Raw genomic sequence first — 23,740 nt, forward strand, 5'->3', positions numbered from 1 at the left:
AGACAAAAACTAAACAAATACATTATTTTGACCCATTGGCAGTTTTTTTTTCAGATCTTGTTTGATGCTTAACCCTTCACAGACATTTCTCCATATGCTATAATCCCTGTTTCCTCTTTGTTTTTCTTCCCTCGCTTCTCTCAGGAGGCAGGGTGTCATCTAACCAGGTGGGGGTAGCCCATACAGGCTCCTTGTCCTGGCTCTGCCCTCCTTTTATATTATTTTGAGCATCTCCCAAGGATGCCAGAACTTACTGGTCAGCCTTTCCGAGGTGTAGTGGGCCTAACTTACCACAGAATGGGTGTGTCCTTTTGACATGATGTGGAGGCTTTTTCTGCCTGTCCCATCTATCTCAGGCTTTTGGGGACATTTGGAGTCATGAAGTAAGCTACTTAACTTATCGCTAGAGTGTTTTGTTTAAAAAAAAAAAAACACTCATCCTTGTAGAGTACATCAGGGGAAGGACTGATTTTGTGTTACGATGTTATACAATATGGTGATATGTAATATGATTGTGTTTACTCTGTGCGCTACCAAGTGTTTGAACCACTCAAGGCAGTTTTACTGTACATTATATGTCACATTAACCTAGTCACACCACATTCATACACTGATAGCAGGGGTTGCTATGTAAGGTGCCCGTCAGTATAACTGATTCTATTGTATTCAACCGTCCTTGGACCTTCCGACTGAGAGACAACTGACTCTGCCAGTGATGAGCCACAGCTGCCTCAATTGAAATCGTAATGCTAAACTTTGACCTGTGATTATGTTTTATTTTCAATATGACAATAAACATACAATGGGAAAGCATTAAAACATAGTAGGCTTGGCCCAAGTGTATCTCAGCTGATAGAGAAGGCACCCACTGTCATACTCCCACTGAAACAGGTTTGATTTTGGTATTGCCATGTTTGGTGAATATCCTCTCCTTTCTCTTTCTCTCTCTTTATATTTTGTTTTCTCAAGCTCCCCTATTAAATGTAGGCAAAAAAGCCCAAACCATAATTATTACCAATGAATGAATGAATGAATAAAATTGCCAGAAGCATTCTATTGACAATTAAAAGTGCTGTGTTTATCATTTTATGAATGTTAGGCCATGCACTGTACAGGTACCTGTGCTAAACTTCAATTGTTTGGACAAATCATATGTGATATATAATGATTAATTCCTGTGGTTGTAATTTAGGGTTGTTAAACTGTAGCCACCCCTCCCAGAGGGAACGTTAGAGCAGGGATTATAAGAGGAGGATTAGGCTACGCACCACTGTGAAACTGTTATCCTCCATAAGAACCACAGGTAATCCTATCACTGGTAACCTTCCAGCACAGCTTCAACGATTCATTTTCTCTCAAATGTCTGAGGAGTGAGGGCTGAAACCAGCGTAATGAGGCCCCAGGGAAGAGCCAGGTGACAGAATGCCGTTCATTTTTAGGGGGAGACCCCTGAGGGGTAAGTCCCAAGGCCTGGAATATACATGCTGTTGATGGTTTATCATTTGTGACAACACAATTTAGCACACAGTACAACATGGACAGAAATGTAGTGAGCTACATTATGATTGTATTGCCTATTGCAGAAATGGCTTGATCAGTTGTTTTGAAATTTAAAAGCCTATCATTGAAGGTTACACGTAAATCTGTCAAAACAAAATAACATAATCTGGTTTCATGTCTGTAAACATTGTCTGGACCCAGTCTGTTCAGCTGAATTCCAAAGCTGGGTGAAGGGCAACAGGTGCATTTCAGGTTTTCAAGTGATACATTTCGTGGGCCTATGATGCTCAAAGCCACTTCGGAGCCTCAGCGAGGATAACTGAGGGGAGCGGATTTACTGCTGCTATCATCCTTTCAATCCTGTCGCGAGTTGCAGGCAGACACCCGGATGTGGAGGAAATGTTTGACGCTCCTGTGAAGCTTTGCGTCGTGTGGGCTACATGTTTTTTAAATCACTAATACAGACTCTACTCAGGCTCACGCGTTGACGTCCATTCTTGTTTTCAAGCGATGAGTTGGATTTAAACACGCTTTTTTCGATGTGGATTCGAGGATGCCAGAATCAGATGAACAGTCTGAAGGTAAAAAAGAAAAAAAAGAAAAGAAAACGCGAAGCAAAGGAGCAGAGTTGGAGCTGTGCAAAAGAGGTGGCGAGTTTGGGTTATTCTCTGAGTGTCTGCTTGTTGCGTAATTGTGTTACAAACCCGTGACTGTAGATATGTTCCCGTACATTTCAATCTACAGATTCGACTGTGATCAACGTCGTACGTGAATGACAGCAGTAAAAAAAAAAAAAAATCAGATGAACGAGTTGTCCGTGAAGTAGACTGCAATACATCAAGCGGTCGTTTCAAAATCTCATTGTAGTTTATGAACTTTCAAACTCTGTGGCAATGTCTGAACTGCAGTCATAGGTTAGTGATTCACGCAACAAGATCAACCACCCAGAGAAAAACAGTTTTAGAAAGCTACAGGTTGGAGTAAAGCCGAGACTAGCTGCTGAAGCACTTGTCTCGGAGGATACTTGGCGCAGTCAGACTAAAATTCACTGGACTTTCATTAGAAAGACTAACAGAGTATACGACGATTGATGCATGTGCTACAGCCCGGAATGAGGAGTGTTGGCAGTGGTATATGGAGAGCTCTGTTTAGCTTTTCCTCTGCTCAGGTCTCACTTCAAATAAGTCTGCCAAGTTGGGAATGGGGGCACTCTCGTTGAATCACTTTTGTCTCAACTTTGTCTCCAAGAAGTGTGAGGCAACTTCTGGTGAAGTAAAATTTTGGTTATTCTAAATGTGATTTGATTATAGAGCTGCACTGAATCATTGTGACCGTTTCAAGGGCACTATCTTTTTCGTTCATGGTTGATATTGATTTTAATGACTCTCTGCCTGCCAATCTTTCCCTCTCTCACACACACTCCCTAGCCTCCCCTTACCCCCTCTTAGCCCCTCTCTATTGGCCACCCCACCACCTGCCTTTTCAAAACCCCTACCTGTTGTTAATCTCCCAGTCTCCCTCACACCCATTTTCAACTCTCCTTTTTCGGCTACTCCTTCTGCTTCTCAGATTATCTTTGTCTTCTTTTACACTTAAAATGTAAGCTATTAAGTCAAGTAAAGTTTCATCCCTGGTGGATATTCACATTTAGAACAACTTTTAAAGTTAAAGGTGGAATGCTTCCACATTAGAAGCATTCCTCCTATATAGCATGGATTTTTTTTTTTAACCTGGAAAAAAAACGTAGACATGATTAGTCACTTTTCACAGTTTTTTGAACAAGTTGACATTTTCAATAAAAAAACCTGGTATTGAAATTAGGGATGCACAATATTGGATTTTTGCCGATATCCGATAATCACAAGTTTGTTTGTTTTTTTCACTGTAAAGAAAGCTAAGTCTATCCTGTACTGGAATTTATATGTTACTCTTATTGTGACGGTCTTATTTGTTTAAGAAACACACATAAAACAAGACAGAAAACATGTGATTTTACCATAAATAAGAAATGTATTATTTTTTTCAAACTCGAGACATTCAGTATTGAAATGCAGAAAAATAATTTCTTTAGATCACATGAACTTTAAATGTACAATGCATTTTTAAACATAACCAAGTTGCATTTGATTATTTTAGAGCTACTGTAACAACCTGGTGACAGACACAGAGCTCTGCAGTGCAAATAAATGAAGTGCTACATTTTATTTAAGGAGCTTATTTTTCAGATGGAAAATAACAATAATCTTAACTGAATAGCACCTTATCAGCAGTGCATATCGGCAGAAATTTTCATATCTGCCGATATGATAAACGTGTTTTTAAGCTTTTATCAGCCAATACCGATATTGTGCCGATAATATCATGCATCCCTAATTGAAATTATAAGGGTTTATTGTAAATTTTATTCAAGTAAACTTAGCTGACTAAATGACCCATGCTAAGCATCTATGAGTCTGAGTGACATTTCTTGTGACATTGATTGTAAGGCCAACAAGCTTAATGGAACATACCCACACTTTTCTACTTTTAATAAGATCTTAGTTTATCAGAAAGTTTATATATACATATATTGCCCATTTCTTTAAAGGGACTGATGAAATAGCAGCTGTTTGTGATAAAAGGATGCTAATAGTTTTTGTTGGTTTGTCCTATGCCACACATAATTCTTTTCCCCCACCCTCTCCTCTCAGGGGCACAGTATGCCAGCAACAGAAGGGCATCTTCCTCCAATGAAACCTCTGCACTATGGTCAGAAAGCAACACTGATCTTCACCATCTTCATTCATCGGAGCCCTTACAAGCCCCACCAAGTACCGGCAAGCCTGTTGGTTCCTCCCATGGCCTCCTTGGGGCCAGGAGTGGCACCCAGGACCCTAGTGCCACTGGCTCCAGTGTCAGTCCAGTCCTTGCTTGGCATGCTGCTATTAGTGCTGCTCGCCAAGCAAAGGGAGATGATGCAAAGCCGGACATAAGTTCACAACCTTCAGTCTGCACTACTGGACCAGGTCCTGTGGGCTCACTTGCACAGAGGAAGAGACAGCAGTATGCCAAAAGCAAAAAGCAGGGAGGATCTACCAACAGCCGACCACCCAGAGCTCTGTTTTGCCTGACACTGAATAACCCAATTCGCAGGGCCTGCATCAGCCTTGTGGAGTGGAAGTATCCTATACTAAAGAGTAAAGTTATGAACGGGGGTTTAAAAGGCATTGAATATTTTTATGGACAGACTGCTTTATAGTGCAGATGATTGATAGTTACAGTCCTGAATAAACTACTGTACAATGTAAACAAGGGAAAAATCACAACAATATTTATAGAAAAACTCGTGTAACATATATATGATACATAATAGGACAATGCTAATATAGCTGCTTTGGTGAATTTCAATAAGTTTTAAGGTTTATCTAAATAGAATCTAAGCATTCTTAGATCTCAGTCATCACCTTTTTTTGCATTCTTGTAAATGTAATTATCATAAACACGTAACCATACCCCACTGACAGTTAAGTGTTTCTGTACCCTTTTTTTTTTTTTTTTTTTTTTTTTTTTTTTAGAAAAACAAGCTATTGCTGCCAAAATAAAAGATTAGCCCAAAAAATAGACAAATTAAAAACTGTAAGATCAATATTACAGCCAAGTAGTCAAAACCCTGCTTTGTCCAAGGCTTTTTTAAATGATAACAATGGCTCTCAGATGTTTCCTTAACAGTGTATTCCTCCAGACCATTTGATATCTTTATATTGCTGTCTATATTTGTGAACTGTGTGGCCTTAGCCATATACATCCCCTTCCCCGGAGATGACTCCAATTCTACCAACCAAGAACTGGTGAGTAGCATTTGTAAATATATTAAAAAATGACACAAGATAAAGGAAGAAAACTTTGATTTCTGGAGGATAATTTGCTATATAGTGTGTGCGTGTGAGTGTATGTTGAATTTTACTGGATTAGCAAATGTTTATACTGTGATCATTATGTGGAATAGAGACATATCACAATTTATGCCCTCTAATCTGTGTTGGAATATTGAAGACTGATAGTTAATGTAACTATTGTGTCCTGTTTAGTAGAAACTAAATATTTCTAGTAGACAGTAGCTTTCAATAAGGCTGCTATCTACACTGCTAATTTACAGGGAATGCTATATATATATATATATATATATATATATATATATATATATATATATATATATATATATATATATATATATATATATATATATATATATATATATTTTTTTTTGCCATTCAAGAATGTCCTTACCATTTCAATTTGAAGGGATAGGCAGGGATTTATTTGTTAGGTTTGTTGCTGTCTGCTGCCAGAGTTTTTACTCTTTACTCTCCAGTCTTTCCTCATTTCTATCGGTACTCATGGTAAACCAAAGGTCTATCTGAGCTTTGACATACTTTCTGGTCTTTTTATGCTAATAGCGGTCATTTGCTTTCCTTGCCTCTGATGACCGTCTGTTTTTCTTTTCATTCCTGTCAGAAACTTCTCTTTCTCTCCTCCTCTGTCAGCTCTGTTTACAGTCTGTTTGTGTGGAGCGTGTAGTAGTATCTGCTGGGTTGAATAGGCAGCCTGTTGATTAGTTTGAGCACTGCTGCCACCTTGTCACTAGCTTCACTTCCAAAGCGAAACTTGTTTATTGTTCATAAAGACACCAACACTTAAATTCCCCTCCTGCCTCTCACGCCCCTTAACACTTCAGGGCACGCTTCTATATTTGAGAAGTACTGGTTTAATAGCAGGACAGGCCCAGAAAATGTGTGTGTGTGTGTGTGTATGTGTGGTCTGGGATATTGTTACCACGTTCTCTCAAACAGTTGGGTTGTGCATTGGGTTGTCTACATTTATATTTTGGAGCTATGAAAGTATGACAGTTTTTTCAATGAAATTTTTACCACTCTCATTATGGGTCCAAAATCAAGTGCAGTAGCTGTGATGAGGTTCTGCATCCAATGATAAGGATTAAAGAGGTGATTGAAACATTTTGGGCTCTTTTTTGTTGTGGTGGAGGGACCAGACACATCATAGTAGAGGTCAGAGACTATCTGGATTTCGTAGTGAGTAGCCCAACCAGTCTTGCTTATCTTGTGGTTGTTGAAAATGCTTTTTAGGTCCTGCTTTTTTCATCAAGAGATCATGACACTGTAAATGCCTGAATGAAAATGATGTAAAAAAAAAACAGGTTTCTGTACAGATTTTGTTTTAGTTTAAATGCAGGTTTCAATCAATTAACTTCTCTCTTTATTTCTTCTTTGTCTGTTGTTTCCGTTTCTTATTTTTGAATTTTGAAGCTCTACTTACAACTTCCTTATGATCCACCAGTGCAAAATGTTAATTCTTGTGATTGTCCCTCCAGTCTTAATATTTTGTTCAGGACTGTATATCAGATCAGTGACAGTCCTACAACTTATCCTTTTTTTGCCAAAGGATTTGAAAATGATATATTAAGGAATGTGACTACAATTTCTCATTTTTTAATCTAAAGGTTTCATGATAAATTGCCTCCACCTCAATCTTTTGTACCTATAAAGCAAAGGCGTGTTGTGAAAAAACTTCCCTTGCAGTTAAAGTAAAAGTCATTGCCCTCAACAAATGCCTGTGGGGTTTAATACCTATACAACCCCATCATTCATATCACAATATTGCCTAGTGCTCTGATCATTTGGACATACTTAGTATGGACATCCACCAATGTTACTTTATCCCCATGTTAAAAATTTGGGAAAGCTAAATACCCTCTCTGTAACCTTCACCAGTGCAAAGTTGGTCGCTACATTGTATAAGTATTACAAAGTATTACAACAAAGTTGATGTTACCTTCTGGTCAATGTGCTCATCAGTTGATGCTACATGGGCTTGAGTTTGCCACGCTGTTTGAAGTTTACTTTTAGAGCATGGAGTTCTTCTACGGTTATTCTATAGGATTTTGTGGAGAGCGTTTGTCCTCGTCGTGGATTATTTTAAGTATAACAACCGTACTTTTGTATAAAGCAAGAACATTATTCCACCCTCATGTTACTTGAAGCATAAACCTTCTTGGAACATATTCATTTCACTTACTATTAATGCAATTATTTATGAGACTAATAATTTAGGCAATTGAGTGTTTGAAACCCTAGTTTATGTGATTGCTTTTATTCCTGCCTGTGCTCACCATGCAGGTCTTTGCTTTAGTGGGAAGACTGTTCTTCATTTGTAGATGACTTGTTCATTTCATTCACCTTCAGCTTGCTTCCAACAAGTTTACTAAGTTTACTACTGTGTGCTATAGCTATGTATGTATTATAGCTTTTTCATCTTGAAATATGAATTGAGTCTCATTCTGAAGTGACACCTTGTTGCTTTCTGTCAGCAGTAGTAGTTGTTTAATCTTTAAAGTAGCACAGTCCCTACAGTAAAAATATGATTCAGGGCATACATTAACTTCAACCCATTGAAGGAAGCGACGGACTCCAAGCCTTTATAGGGGATTGTGTATGTGTGTGTGTGTGTCTGCGTGTTGTGTGTCTTTGTGTTCATGTGTATTAAGCACATATTGAACAAGTGTGTGGAAGACGGATGCATAGAAATGAAGCATGCCCCCTCAACAGATGGGGTTTATTCACACTGTCCAAGTCTACACTCACCACTAAAGTTTGAGGGGAAGAAACAGGAAGTGTGAATGTTTGACATAGCAAGGTTGTGTGAAAAGCACAAAGAGAATATAATGTAAGTCTCACTGAAAAAAATGGTAATTGTGCGTCCTTTCTCCTGTTGAAACTGAGTTTTCACATTGTCTCTGTGTTAGTATTATAAGTAGAATTGCTGGCAGGTGCATTTTTTCATCTGCAGACTATGAACTCAAGTTACAGGTTATGTGAGATACACATCTGGTACAACTGAGGATGAGAGACACAGTTTTTGAAATCCAGTCTAAGATGATCTAGGTTGAAAGAGACCTCGTACCGGGACACAATTTTCATCTGACAACAATGTTTCTGTTATCTTTCCTCTTGACAAAACTTAAGTAACAGGCATATTTCTAGCCGCTGAATGTAAACATTTACCACTCTATCTTTCAAGCTAGCCAGGGTTGCCAGGTATGTTTGTCAACAATTTAAAAAACAAGCCCATCAGCAAAAATAAAAGAAATGCAGTGCCTAAAAAGGTGCCCCACTTCACAGGAAAACGAGATACCTGGCAACCATGAAGCGACCTACCTTGCCGCTCAACTTAATCAGCAGATTGTTGTATTCTTGTCAGTGTGTTAATAACAAAAGTAAGGGAGTAGCTAGTTACTGTTTGCGTTAGTAACTGTAGTATTATTACTGAAATTTCAAGAGTAATTCATTACACTACTCATTACTAGTACAAGTAATATTGTTGTAATGTTAGTAATGCATTACTGCCCAACACTGTTTCTAAGGTTGATAGTAATCTTTGCCGTCGTACCATTTCAACAATGAATGTTTCATTGAATTTATATTTGGTTATGTGGGTGATGTTTGGTCAGGGGATCAAAGGAATTACAACAAGTAGTCATGGCTCTGTAGACGGCCCTGTATCTGTTTTTGTCTATTGAACACCATGAATGGCAACACTCAAAACTGTTTGAATGTGTTTTATAATTTCAAAAATGAGGTCAAGTATTATACATTCAGCTTCCAACAACACCTACTGCAACTTACGCCCTCTTAGACCTTTTTGTGAAACAGTAGCTCTCCCACTTTGTTTTACAGAAGAAGAATGAAACTTTCAGTTAAAATATTTTCTGTGTGGTTGGATAAGTTAGTTTATGATAAATGTGTTATTTAACTTTTTTAAATAGGTAAATATGTGGAAGAGTAAGGGACTGATTGTTCAGAATTAGAGAAAGTGTGCACATGTGTACAAGTCATGTGTACATGTTTGTGTGAGAGAGGGGGTTGAGGGATTAAGCTGGGCGGTGGATTAGTCGTCACTAAATTAGTGGAGGTTGCAGAGAGCAACAGAAAAAGAGAGATAGATGGAAGGATAGGTGGGGTGATGGGGGATGTAGGGCAGGAGGGTCTTCATTGGAGAGAAGATTCACTGTTGTGACTGACTGGATTAGCTGAGTCATTATATTAAAATAGAATAAATTATGTTATTGGTTAGAAATCACGTCCTCAGGAAGTGTGTTTAGTGGTGTTCATTCTCCACAAATTCTTGTGTTTTCAAAATCCAAAAAACTGTAAATGTTTTTAGAAAAGGCACCATTTTAACATTGAATCTAATTTGTAAGGTACCAAAAAGGCAATTCACAACTAAGGTCATGAAGATTAATACTGTGCAATACAGTGTTGAGTACACAGATAGGGATTTCAATTGATGTCAGTGGGTGGATGCTGAGAAGATGGTGGAAATGAAAGTTTGCAGGAAAACCTGCAGCTGAAATAGACTTCCTGAGTAGACCTAATTTTGGATGTAGTCATTGATGAACAGTAAGCCAGTGGTCATGGAGCATTATTCATCCAAAAAAGGACAGAAAGAGGAGTTTGTGTTAAACTACCAGGGCTACACGAGGAAATAAGACTGAAATGCTGACAGAGAGTAAAGGGGAGGAAAAGGAGATAAGACTGAGTTTGGACACATATGAGGAGTGGGGATAATAAGAAGCAGGTGAGGCACATTAGGATAACCAGTAAAGTGGAGACACAGAAGGGCAGGAAGTCAATCGACCTGAAACAAGAGACAAGAGTGAGTAGCCAACCATTACTTTTAACCCTTACTGTTATCTCTTGATGATATTGCACATATATAATACACATACATTTAATACCCTGGCACTTCTGTCACACCAAAATCCTATGTAAAATCACGCACCAATATTATGTTGTTTCGGACTAGATTGTGAAGTAACAGGCAAGCTGCAACCAGGAGAAATAAGGATAATGCATAGGGCATAAAAACCCAACAGTTTGTTGAGTGTCAGCTTGAGGCTGGCTCAAAAACTGCCAGAAACCACGTACAAACCAAGCCAAAAATGACAATTTTTTGTAGCAAAATGAACATGTTTACAGCCTGGTACAAAAAAATGACTCCAATCCAAAAAGCTCATTTCTCTCAAGGCACACACTGTCCGGGGGCTGACTTTTTTTTCTAACTCAGCAGTTTGGAAGATATCAAGATAACAAGTTTGCCCATTCAACGATACAGCTCAGCTGACTGACAGGCGGGCACCCTGTAGCTGGAAGAGTGGAGTCTCAAAGCCTGCTCCATTTCCAATATGGCTCCAACTGACGCTCTGCTTCAACACTCTGTATCGGAACCTGACTTCTGTGATACTACTCCTATGATATATAAGTTCATTTTGGCACTGTTACAGCGTGAGCGTGTCAGGTACTTAAGAAAGTGCTGCATATAAACATCTAGCTCGATGTGCATTGGTTTTTAATACACAGTTATTCGATATAATGGATAATTAAAAAGAACTTGCTAGCTACATATGCTACAAGTATGTAAGGAAAGAGAGGGAAAGGGAGAAGAAAAGAGATGGATAGAGATTAAATTTGCAGATTACGTCATGTTACTTGTCGGGGATTAAAGGTTTAGAGAGGAAAGAAAGTCACACTGCTCTGGGAAATCTGTGTGTGAATGTGAGTGTGTGCGTGTGTGCGCTAGCTTATTTTATGCTAGATTTTTTTGGCGGGCTGTTTTTTAATTTTTTTTCTTAAAAGTAAAACAGTAAATGCAGACTTCCTGCATCCAAGGATCAAACCTTTTTTATGAGGTTTTCTGGCTTCCGACCTTTGACTGTAGTATTCTTTTTTTTAAGTAGACTTGACCAATCATACATTGACAGGCTATCTTTCGTGTTTCTATCTGGTTTGGTGTATGAAGGAAAAGCAGATGGCATGTAGAGCTAAAAGTGGAACAGGATCCGTAGTAATAACATTCTTGCTCCCATTGGTTACAATCTGACCAAGATTTATTTATCTATAAATAGATGTCTGCATTCAGAGCAAGCTAGCAAATGCTGCAGATCAGGAGTGTCAGCTTGAGGGACAAATCTGCTTTACTACAAAAACAAATGATACTTTAGATTTCTCAGTTCCCTTGAATGTATAAGAAATTATTGCTGTGACCTCTATTTAACAAATAGACATTTTAAAGTGGTGTCTTCTTCCTTTTCAGTAGCCAGTCACTTGTTAAAAACCACAGGCATGCTTGAAGGATTGTCAAAAACGACTGCACAGTTGTTAATTGTTGTTCCACTTATAAGGCCCCTGTCTATATTGAGATCTTACAGTGAACATGCAGTATCAGACAGGTCTGTTAATGTTTCCTGAAAGTGATTTAGCGCTATATAAATTAACTGAGATGAACACACTGTGCTCCAGAGCAGCCTTGTTATGTTCATATTATAAATGAACTGATTGTTTTTAGAGCTTTCCTGTTCAATGTCATCTTCGGCTTTTGTTTAAGTGCAGCTGTTTGTAACTGTATCACATCAGGGCTTTGGTGCGTGACGCAATTAACATAATCCCTCATTGGATTGTGTTGTTGTATAACCAGACTGGAAACAGATGAAAAACCAAACACTTTTGTTTTAAGACTCAAAAATAAAGAAGATAATAAACTGGAAATTATATTATGCCAAGTAAAAATGTGCCAAAATAAGAATAACCCATTTTTAAATACTCAGAATATTTCTAGCAATTGATATTGCTGAGTATTTATTTGAAACCTAAACAAGAAATAAACCTCAATGCAGGACATGGCATCAAAAGCACATTGTGGAATTTATAGTGTAATGTTTAAAATGTGATGGTGAAAGAAGCAACACTGAGCTTCACAGTGATGATAGGTTTTGAGTTCTGTTATATGCAAACAAATATGTGGACACCTTCTCATCTAGAAAGTGATTCCCCTCATGACGGCCCTGTGAGTTTATAAGTGATACTGAGACAGTTTCACTTTTATAAATGCTATTTTTTAGCATCTGTGGACAATCCGACCAATTAAACACTGCTTGGGAAGTTTAGCAGTAAGAAGAAAGATTTGTCCTTTTCTTTGATGGACACCATTTCTTGGATTTATTTTGCAGGAATGTAGATGTGTCAATAATGTGTAATGACAGGAAGTCTTTGCTGTATCCTACCAGTGCAACTCTACCAAGTACAACCTAGCCAAGTAGTGCAAATCTCGCTTTGCAACCCATTTCATTGATACACTCTCAAATTTGAACAGACCACTGCAGTATAACTGCTGCATGTTGTTTAAACGCAGCTTAATATGACTACTCTACAGAAGAATTCACCTTTTCTTAGAACAACCCTGCCAGTCCATCAGTGACACAGCCATGTGGATTTGTGGTGGTTGTTAAAAGCTTATTTGTAATGTGTTAGTGCAGGGGTTCCCAAACTTTTAAGGCTGCAACCCCCAAAATAGGGAACTGTAACCTGCCAACCCCATCCGTGTGAGTTACAACAGGCTGTTCCAAAAACTGACAAAAACAATTACAACAACAACAAAATTCTTAATTTTGCTGATTGGTAGAAAATTAGGGCATGCGTTCACATTTTGCTGTGTTTTTAATTTAACTTCTTTACAGATGCCATTGTTTCCTGGCTCTTGGTCATCTTGGGCTTCCTGGGGCGATAAAGAAATGTGGACTAGATTTCAAACATTATCTCTTTGCATGGTTTTACAAAAATGTCCCCCCTGTTTTTGTTTATGTTTTTGCAATGATGGATGAAATATCCAGTTATAAATGGTCTCACAGTGTCATCAGTGTTGGGTGACCCACCTGTTTTGGCAACCCCAGTGTTAGTGAAAGAGTATTAGGGTTTTCTGTTAGTGTTCAGATGTATGTCTCTTAGGTCATATACAATGAACAGTTGCATGCAGGTAAAGTCATTACTCAGCCAGGCGGCAAGAAGCAGGCTAATCAGGTCCACTTAACCTGTGTTTCCATTGGTCTTAATAAGATTAATAAAGACTGGAGAGCCAAAGGGAGGCCAGTTCACTCTCCAGGAACAGAGGAAAGAGAAAAGGGGAAATAGACAACAGAAAGTCAATACCACTAACAACTTTTCTTGATACACAAAGGTAAACAAAGGGCATTCTCAAACCTACAGCATCTGCCATCTAATGTCAGTCTAGATTGATGTGCCAAAACTTTTTTTCAAACAGAAAAAAATGACCAATAACCAATATTTCTTAACCACTTAAGTAACATAAGAACGTTCTATTTGTAAAGTATTTCTTGTAGTGGTTTGTGGAAAAAACAACAGTCACAAAGAGGTGTCAAACATACTTGAACCATGGAGAGTTTTGAAGAGCAGAGTGGCTGTAAATAAAAAATGAAGTTTGAAGCCAGGGAGTTTGAGAAATCAGGATGTGTCACAGGCTATTGCACACGAGGTGAGAGCTGTGTCCAGTTCCCCTCATGAGGTTGTGTAGGTAGGGCCAGGGACAGTGGGGAAAACTTGGATAGGGACTCGGTGGTGGAGGGTGGGGAGCCAGGCGGGGAGGTGGGTAAGGTGCTAGAGATGTTGTGATTACTGTAGACGGTGTCAATTTTTGTTTGGAAGAAGAAAAGAAAAGATCTCCATTTTTCAGCAGTAAATGTTGAGGAAGTGCAACTCATACATGAACTTTGTATTAATGAAGGTGTTCCTTGTAGGCTTGAACGTGGCTGATAAACCAATTTTGTTGCAAAGTCTTTCCAGTTGTCGTTTCATCGCCCAGGCCTACCTGACTTCTAAACAATTTTTATGCACTGATACAGAATTTAGCTTTTCTGCATGATCTCACAATTTTGAACTGGTCTTGTTTCCTCTAATGTGTCTTTAGTACTCACAACGTTCAAGAAGCACATTTTCACATCATGATAAACAGATTCTTTTAATTCAGCCCATGCACCATCTAAATGAAGTTTTGTGAGAAAGTACTAGAAATACTTTGGTTTCTTTTGTGCACTTCATTGAAGATATAAATGCATACATAATTTGTAAATTGATAAATCCCATAGCCACAATTAAAACATTATAAGATGGAAGCTGGAGGCCACATGAAATGGACCTTGGGGCAATTAGGCCTGACTTTGGCCATACCTGGTCTAGATTTCTGAAGACTCTGCTTCTGTTTAACCTTCAAGAAGTGAGGTTGGACTTAAATATATAAAAAACACACACACAAAAATGCTGTTTCCAGTAAGAACCACTTACTACATCATTTATCATAAGAGTTGTGTATTTGTTTTTGTTTTGTCATAACTTGAAATTCAATATTCAATTTAAATACTTGTACAAGTACTTTATTTATATGTAAAAACGTATTTGCAGCTGGATGTTAGTAAAGCTTGTGTTATGTATAGCACTGTTTCAGTGTGGGTTTGACTCTGAATTGACTTTGCTTTTTATTTCCTCAGAAAAAAAACAAGATTGTTGTGTTTCATTCAAAGAAATATATTGTATATGGCTGAAAAAATTAGTCATGTATGAGCTGAAAAGCATGAAAATGTGACTTTTGATCCATATCACCCTGTGTACTGTGGTAGGTCAGATGAATTCTGACTATTTAAAAGAAGTTTGACTTGACGTCTACTGTTACCTTGCTATTTTCTGTCACACATTAAGGACACAAACATGTGGAATAAGACAAGGTTAATTTGAACTAATGGACAATGGAAAAGAAAATAGTAACAGACTTTAACAGTGATTAAAGCAGAATACAATCAGGTGCTTCAGTGTCTACAGTTCATTTAGCATACATTTTTATCCAAAGTGACGTACAACACAAGCAAGAATTTAGACAGTATGTGTGTGTATGTGTGTGTTTGTTCTTGTTTTAGTTTTCTATTTCAGTCACTATTAATGATTATGTGGCATCTCCAGTGTTGTGTCAGTGATTCACTGTGCTGCAGTGATCTTTGTCCCTCAGACCTAGCCTCTAGCCCTCATCCAGCGTTGTTCTTTTTCAGTCCTACCCCTGGGTCACACTTGGCATACAGTGACATGTCAAAACCATGTATGCACACTTTATGTTGATAAATCAAACAGAGGAGATTTCTGATATGTTCTCTCAGTGGAATAGGGCATGAATTGAGGTTGGATGTAAGCAGGTGCGTGTTCACGTGTTTGTTAAGTATCTTATCAGAGTCTAACAGCTCTGAGTCACGACACTTGATGACCTTATCGGGCCACCACCAAGCTTCAGTAATAGCAAACCAATCAGCTTACACCAGTTTATAATCAAGAGTAAAACAAAGCCTCGCTCATTGTAATAAAACCAAAACTGACACAGTGGCAGAGTTACTCGTCTAAAAGCAGTCGAGTACTCTTAGGTATTAAAAGATCAAACTGTGAATTGAAATCTTTGGCCCATTTCCATCAAGAAATCATTCACAATTCCATTGAAAATTTTAACAACCCAGGCTGTATTTAGTGTAGTTTTTGTTCTTGCAGTGTTTTGACATCACAAATGTTATCACACAAACCGTCTACAGCCATATTAAGTGGCTTGTTATAATGTTATAATTCCGGGGCATATTTTTATAATGAGACCTGTGGTGGTGATTTTGTTCTGGGGATAAATTTACCTCTGAAAATGACCCTACCTGGTGGGACAGTACATGCACAAGCATATTTCCCCCTCGGTCCACTTTAATATCACACACAGCTGTGATAGACTTGGGATAATAACTCCTCAATTGTGCCTGATAGTGTGAATGTTTGTCTGTCAGCTCCTGGTGTTACGGTTAAAAAAAGCAACCCTGTAAACTGGAGACCTTCAGCTAAATGTGTCAGCGGATACTTACTTTATAACAGCTGTTGAAAAGAAGTCAGAACTAGAGAGAAAGAACCAGATCTTAATCCAATAGAGCACCTTTGGGATGTGGTGGAACGGGAGATTGGCATAATGGATGTGCAGCCGACAAATCTGCAGCAACTGCATGAGGCTTTCATGTCAATATGGACCAAACTCTCTAAGGAATGTTTCTAGAACCTTGTTGAATCTATGCCACCAAGGAAAAGGGCACTTCTGAAGGCAAAAAGGGGGTCCAACCCAGTACTGGCAAGGTGTACCTGATAAAATGGCTGGTGAGTGTATATCCTCAGTGCTAACCGGCTAACTGTTGTGCTGCACAGCTCATCACTCTCCTTCTATGGTGTCATTTCCACTGTTGTTTTACTGCCCTGGTGGTGTTTTGCAGTTACCTGTATCTTTTTCTTTAACATCATTGTGCTGTTTTGCTGAATAATCTTTAGTCCTGTAGTCAGAACACAGACAATCAATGGACCACAGGAATAATTTAGCTCTGGTGAATGCTTTAATAGGACCTAAAAGTTCCTGGACCCTCTGATAGACATTTATCTTAAGTTGCCATTTCCAGAACTGTACATCTATCTGAAACTATATCTAATTGTCTTTCTGCTGATAAAAATACATTGTGTGTGTGTGTGGATTAGTCCATGAGTGCTGCTGTAGTCATTAAGGTCTAACCATGTCAAAGGCTGTTCATCTTAATGCTCAATATATCCTTTTGTTGGCTTTATTTAACTTTGAATTTAAAGAGAGGCACAAAGAGTTAAAAAAAGGAATGTCTTGTTGGGAGAAGTAGGAGAAAAGTAAAATTGAAGGGGTTTCTGTACAGGATAAAGATGTTGGGGGAGAGAAAGTATATGTGGTTGCAAGGTAAAAAGATTTGTGCAATACTGTGTTAATTCAATTAACTTCAATTAACAAAGTATTAAACAAAGAATGACTGAGGCTTTAATTTCTTATTTTATGCATCATCTTCATTTCTACATGATACCAGGGCTAGTGTTCCTCAGCCAGTAAGTTTTGTTAGTGCTAACTTTCAATCACAAGAGCTTCTCTTATGTGCCAGGTAATTTTTTAGAAATTAAATGAAAATGAAAAATAAAAGTATTAAAGTTTTAGTAGAAGCCACACACAGTATGACACTGAAAATAACCACAGAGTGTTAAGTGCAGAAAAGCTGCCTTCATAGTAATCCTACATCTTGCAAACAGTTGTGAAAATTAGGATGGGAATGCTTTGGTGCGTAATTATTGTCAATCTTGTAGGAATAATTCAGTGAATTAGTTTTTTTAGTGTTCTAAAAATAAATAGTAATGAATGTATTTGAATCTTCAGAAGCGTAGACGAAGCTAAGAATCATAATTCGTTAATTTATCAATTACTTGTTTATTTTTATTGTTTTTCTCCCTTTTGCTCCCTCTTTTATTTTTCCATACTCATATTTGCCATACTGTGACTGACAAGGGAAAGTTTGTAATATAGGACAAAAACATTAAACCAGAAGAAACTGATGCAACTTAATCAACAATTTCTTTTTCTTTCCTTGTCCTGTCTCCTTTTATTTTCCACCTATTCCTTTTATTTTTCCCTACCTCTTCTGTCATTCTTTTCTCAAATACAGGAAACGGTAGAATATGCCTTCCTCATCATATTCACTATAGAGACATTTATGAAGATTATTGCCTACGGCCTGGTCATGCACCAAAACTCCTATGTCAGAAATGGCTGGAACATGCTTGACTTTGTCATTGTCATAGTGGGGTGAGTTCAAGGTTGGCACATGGTTATGTTTACAAAACTCAGTGGAAACAAAAACACGTACAGATCCAGACACAGTTTAAACAGTCAGTATACAGCTTCACATTAGCTTTAGCATTTACATGGATTATGAGCTTATTATTCACACCATGCCCAGTGACACAATGGCAATGATGCTTCAATATCTACACAAATACACACATATTTGCATGTAATTAGAAACATATATGAGCTATGTTAAGAGTGTTCTGTCTCTTTCTTTTTCATCACTGCTCTTTCTCCCCTTTTTTTATTTTCTTCTCAAACCTATGTTTCCTTTTGCTTATTTTCTTCCTCTTGCCCATTTCTCTTCTCCCCAACCAGGTTATTCAGTGTGGTTCTGGAGATGATAACCAAAGATGCAGACTCAAGTGGCCAATCTGGAGGCAAACCTGGAGGCTTTGATGTCAAAGCCCTCAGAGCCTTTCGTGTTCTACGACCTCTTCGCCTTGTCTCTGGAGTTCCCAGTAAGTTAACACTGACTTTTCCAATTAATTTTAAGTTGGGAGCTTTTCTCCCAGAAACATGGGTTGCCTTTTGCATCTTGGGCATATATTAAATTTATCAGATTGCAAGAAAATAGTGTTAACTAAGAGATCAGATGAATCAGACATATTGACACATTTGGCTAGATGATGAAAAGGTTTTATAAGGATTTCTTACTCTCTACCTTTCATGAATTATCTGTTAGTGTTATTGCTATTCATTATACTCTTGACCCCATCCTTTTGTCATAAACACAAGTGTGAGTTGAAATGTTATAAAATCTAGTGTTTTTATATAGCCCCACTGATATGTGATGCTCAGTCAGTCAATTTGACAATTTTAAGAAACCAGATGGGCTGCTTCGTATATTCTTCTGCCTATTATGATAAATACCTTTTTATTCTAGTGTGTTTATGGAAAAAAGTTTTAAAATAATTTCTACTTCTGTCTGTCAAGAGACAGAATGACTTAGGACATAGCCTGGGCAACGTGCTACTTCAGAGTAAAACATTTCTGGTTACACCGTCTGGTGCAAAACTGCCTTAACTTAGTGAAGGAATGTATTATCTTTTTGACAGATCCCAATTGTCAAGGGGAAACAGTCACATTTCAGTGGTTTTTATTTTATCAATACTTAAACCACATTTTTAGACTTTTTAAACCTTGAAACTTTGTAAGTAATGATAATATTCAGGTAACTTATTAAAAGAAATTTGGGTTAGCCACAATCCTTAGGTGCAAAACTCAATAACTGGCCAGTCAGAGATTCAGTATGAGCCGATTTAGGGGACATCCAAAAGAGTCGTGGTGCCATAGTTAGGACTGATGCTGACGTTAGGTAGAGTACAGTTGTTGGCAGAGAGCAGATATACACGCAGAAGCCACTGAGAAAGAAAAATTAGGAAAAAAGCTAGAAATCTGAAAATGAGTGGAACTATATGGACTGTGAAAACAGATTTTAGGGTCTGTGGGTTTGGTGGAGTTGTTTGCAGCTGCAGCTCAGTACTTGCAGAGCTGATTTCACTCCTGTAATCAAATATTATGCCATGAACAGTTTTATTTTGCTGTAGTTGGATGCACTTTACTGTAACAAGGGTAATTCACATTGCTATTGATCGAAAAGATAAAGTTGTTGCCACTCATTCCTATTCAGCAGTGTCACCAGGACTTGAAAGAAGTTCAAGAAAAGACATAAAATAATTATCCAAACTGGAAGAAATCAGCTGATACTTTGCAAATCTTGAGTAAACGTATACGACTGGCATCTGTTGTTCTGTTGTTGATAGCACAATTACTAGTGACATACACTCATAAAACCTCTGTTTAGTCCCTGAAAAATACCTTTATCAACAAAACAATACAAATTTAATGTCAATAATTACCAATTAAAGTTCATGGCTTCTTTTTTAACATAAGACTATATATATGAAAGGACTTTGGAGGAGTCTACCAAGTCTTGCCAGTTACAGAAAGATTTAACAATCATTTTAATGGAACACCATTGCATTTAAGAGTTTTGATCAACACTGGCTTCAATTTTTTATATCTGCTTGTTACTTTTCTCAAACAGGTGGTAACTGGTAGAACCCTAGGTACAGATATTATACCTGTGTTCATTACTTTGTACCCCTTATACCTTAACTTCTGTGTTTGTAGGTTTACAGGTGGTCCTAAACTCCATTATAAAAGCCATGGTCCCCCTGCTTCACATCGCTCTGCTTGTCCTTTTCGTCATCATCATCTACGCCATCATCGGCCTAGAGCTCTTCATTGGCAAAATGCATGCAACATGCTATTCTATAAAAACAGGTATGGTGGTGAAAAGACTTGTTTTTCCTTATGCTATGAGCTACAAGATGTGTTTCAGAATTTGTATTTGATTCAGTTTGAATTTATTTGTTTCTTTACTTCATGAAAAATGTAGTACTTCACATTCATTAAACTAAATCCTGTGGAATTGGAATTGCTGTGTTAGTGATTAAATGGCAATTATGTGGTTCTTGCATAAACAAAGTAGACCTTTGCTATAGTGTCGCTTGAATGATGGAGACAAAGTTAAAAAAAAAGGATTAAGTGATGGATGACACTGTATAAGCAAGTATCTTCATGCACACACATGCATTAAGCCACAGATGGCTGACAGATGGAAGGGCAACAACCTAAATCAAAGAGATGAGGAACATTCACATGAATATGGTTTTCGTTGGTTTTCATTGGAATCACTCACTGTTTCTGTCAGTCTCTTTTCACCTGATCTTTTCTTTTTCTACTCTTGCAAAAGCTAAGTAGTCATGTTCAAAGAATGTGTACGCTCGCTTCGATCTTCTTTGCTTGTTCCCACTCTGCTGGCCCTCAGTTAAAAACTTACTTTGTGTTTTTTTAAGTGCTTTTTGAGAGGCTCATGTCAACAGCAAAACAGAGGTGTTCCGTGTGTGTCTTTCTGTAGGGGTGTACGTAGATGTTTCTTTTGCATTACCTCACTGTAAACGCAATAGATTTTATTTAGTTTATCGAGTGTCAACCTCCAGCCCAAAAAGTTTCCTTTTATTTTACCATAGTTCATCCCTCCATGTTGCAAATTCTGTGGGTGAGGCCAGCTAAGGAGCGAGTATTTAAAGGCTTGTTATTACATGTGAACCCTGTGAGAAGCTGGTGTCTGCTGCCAAATCTGTACAAGTGTCTACACCAGATTGATAAATAATTGTCATTGGTTGGAGACAAAAGGGAACAGGGGAACAACAAACACTTGGATAACTGCCAGAGCACTGACTGACAAGTAAAAATAAAAAATTAAGGAGAAAATAAAAGTCACAAATACCTTTGAAAATATGTAGTTGTCTATAATTGTGCTTTTTTGCCATGGCAGTGTTTGCCATATTTACTACTCGACCATCCTGAATAACAGAAATTATTTTTCAGTTCACACTTACTATTTGTTTGTTTTAATAACACACCAGCATTATTTTAATTCTGTGCCCCCAGGTGCCCTTGCTGAAGAAGAGCCCGCGCCATGTTCTGTATCAGGACACGGTCGTCGCTGTCTGCTCAATACCACGGTTTGTAGAGAAGGCTGGCAAGGCCCCAACAACGGCATCACCAACTTCGACAACTTCTTGTTTGCAATGCTTACTGTGTTCCAGTGCATCACAATGGAGGGCTGGACCGACGTTCTCTACTGGGTAATCTTTGGTTATGAATCAACGTAACTTTGATAGTTCCCACACTGATTATCATTTATTAAATGTGCTTCACTCTTGAAGTTGTTGATATTTGCAAAGGTTTTTTAGCATTTAAATTTGTCATAAATCTCACACGTTGAAAAACGAAACAAAAAATATTTAAATATTCCACAATATGTCAACCTAAATTTTTTAATGTTTTATGAAACAAATGACATGAGCCCAACTTGAGGTGGATTCCTGTCAAAGTGCTTGTTTTTTTCAACAATAGTATAGGCACAAGTAATTAATCTTCAGAAAATAAACTAGATTATTTAAAAACAAGTTATTTTAAGATAATCTGAATAATTTTTAAACCATCAAAATTGATTCTTGTATATATTAATAACTTGATTAACTCGCACAGCTCCGTTGTGTGGTTACAATATGAATACTGATTATTTTTATTTTTACTACGACTGTCAGGCAAATTGTTATTTTGGTATATTTTGGTAAAATGAAAAAACCCTTCTTGCAAGAATAATTTGGCCAACGTAGGAGACTACAAAGTCAGCTTTATTTATATCAAGGCTGTCAGTGTTCAAGTTAGTTTTGACAGGATTAAAATCCAAAATTGACAGGTGTTCTTAGACCACTGCTTCTCTTACAGGGAACAAACACATACAGGAGGGCAGAATGTGCCAAAGGTGCATTAATTGTTTGTGTGCACTTTTCATTAGCTCTCTAAAAAAGTGGTGTCAGATCTCTTTGATAATAAATCTTAAATTAACAGCAGAATAGCCCGTGGCGGCTGTGTGTGCACACTGGAGGGCAGGGATTTTGATTTTATTTTTCTGAGTTAGTTGGTCTGCCCATGATGCTCTGACATGCAGACGACAGATGTGAAAAATTAAAACAAAAAGAATGAGAGGCAAACATTTTATAGATAAGTTTTAAATTGATGTAGGAAGAATGAACATTTGCCTGCTAATGAAGCATACAGTATGATAAAAAAAAAAGGTCTAATGTCTTTTACTTCTTGCATTTCTCTATAGATGAATGATGCAATGGGCTTTGAGCTGCCATGGGTCTACTTTGTCAGTCTGGTCATCTTTGGATCCTTCTTTGTCCTCAACTTGGTTTTGGGAGTGTTGAGTGGGTAGGTTTTCAGCATGACTGAACTTGCTTACTGTGTTTTTGGGTTACGCAGCAGTAGAGTTACTTTTCTAACTGATTTAATTTGTGACTCAGTTTGATCAACAAACTCAAACCATCTGGAACCGAAACTATCAAACCACTAGCAAAAGTACAAGTAACCAAATGTTTATCAGTTTTGTTACTTTGAAGACAATAAACTGTTGAAGAAATACTGATTTTTAATGCTTTGAGTTACAAAAAAACATCAGTTTGATGCTTTGTAGTATTATCTGACTCGGGTTTGACTGCTGATATGATATTATCTGTCCAGAGAGTTTTCCAAAGAGCGAGAGAAGGCCAAGGCTCGGGGGGATTTCCAGAAGCTACGAGAGAAGCAGCAGCTAGAAGAAGACCTGAAGGGCTACCTGGACTGGATCACACAGGCTGAGGACATTGAGCCTGAAAACGAGGAGAGAGAGGATGAGGAGGGAAAACACAACCGTAAGTTGATGAACCCCAATTTAAGTTCTTCTGCCTTTTGATAAGTTTATGGATCTGTACAGTTCAACAATGGTCAAAGGACCCAAGTGAAAAGAGCAAAACTCTAATCAGCCTGTTGTCATTCTGCTCTCACAAACTCTCTTTTGTGTTAACCATCATCTGTTATGAAACAGAGATTTAAAATATCTTGTAGAAATTGGCCCTGACTGTGCTACAGTACTATTAGAGTCCTTTTTGATGTTTTTTGAATAAAGCTTCTCTTTTAGATGCTGTAGCAGGCAAGGGAATCAAAACAAGCCACAGTCCTGAGGCACGACACTTTACCCCAAAATCGACCCCACTGGCTGTGCCATGGGTTATCATGGATGTAACATGTT

The 23,740-nt window shown here is 37.8% G+C and overlaps 1 protein-coding gene across 11 annotated transcripts in view; it reads left to right on the top strand.

The window, feature by feature from the left end:
• Positions 1–1,322: 1,322 nt before the first annotated feature.
• The window catches only part of cacna1db (calcium channel, voltage-dependent, L type, alpha 1D subunit, b), a 54,200-nt gene continuing 31,782 nt past the window's right edge, over positions 1,323–23,740 (top strand). For 10 of the 11 annotated variants that reach the window (XM_074681822.1, XM_074681825.1, XM_074681824.1 and 7 more), the window contains exons 1-9: positions 1,323–1,456; positions 4,191–4,659; positions 5,222–5,327; positions 17,906–18,045; positions 18,406–18,548; positions 20,224–20,376; positions 21,550–21,746; positions 22,781–22,884; positions 23,194–23,363. In XM_074681822.1, coding sequence (XP_074537923.1) covers positions 1,423–1,456; positions 4,191–4,659; positions 5,222–5,327; positions 17,906–18,045; positions 18,406–18,548; positions 20,224–20,376; positions 21,550–21,746; positions 22,781–22,884; positions 23,194–23,363 — 1,516 coding nt within the window. In that variant the 5' untranslated portion in view covers positions 1,323–1,422. Of the gene's footprint in view, positions 1,457–1,870; positions 2,082–4,190; positions 4,660–5,221; positions 5,328–17,905; positions 18,046–18,405; positions 18,549–20,223; positions 20,377–21,549; positions 21,747–22,780; positions 22,885–23,193; positions 23,364–23,740 lie in introns of those variants that run through there. The other variant, XM_074681823.1, reaches the window with a different exon arrangement.

Source organism: Halichoeres trimaculatus, unplaced genomic scaffold (genome assembly GCF_033239565.1).
Source record: "Halichoeres trimaculatus isolate MK-OKI-2021-1 unplaced genomic scaffold, fHalTri1.1 fHalTri1_scaffold_11, whole genome shotgun sequence".
NCBI classification, from domain to species: domain Eukaryota; kingdom Metazoa; phylum Chordata; class Actinopteri; order Labriformes; family Labridae; genus Halichoeres; species Halichoeres trimaculatus.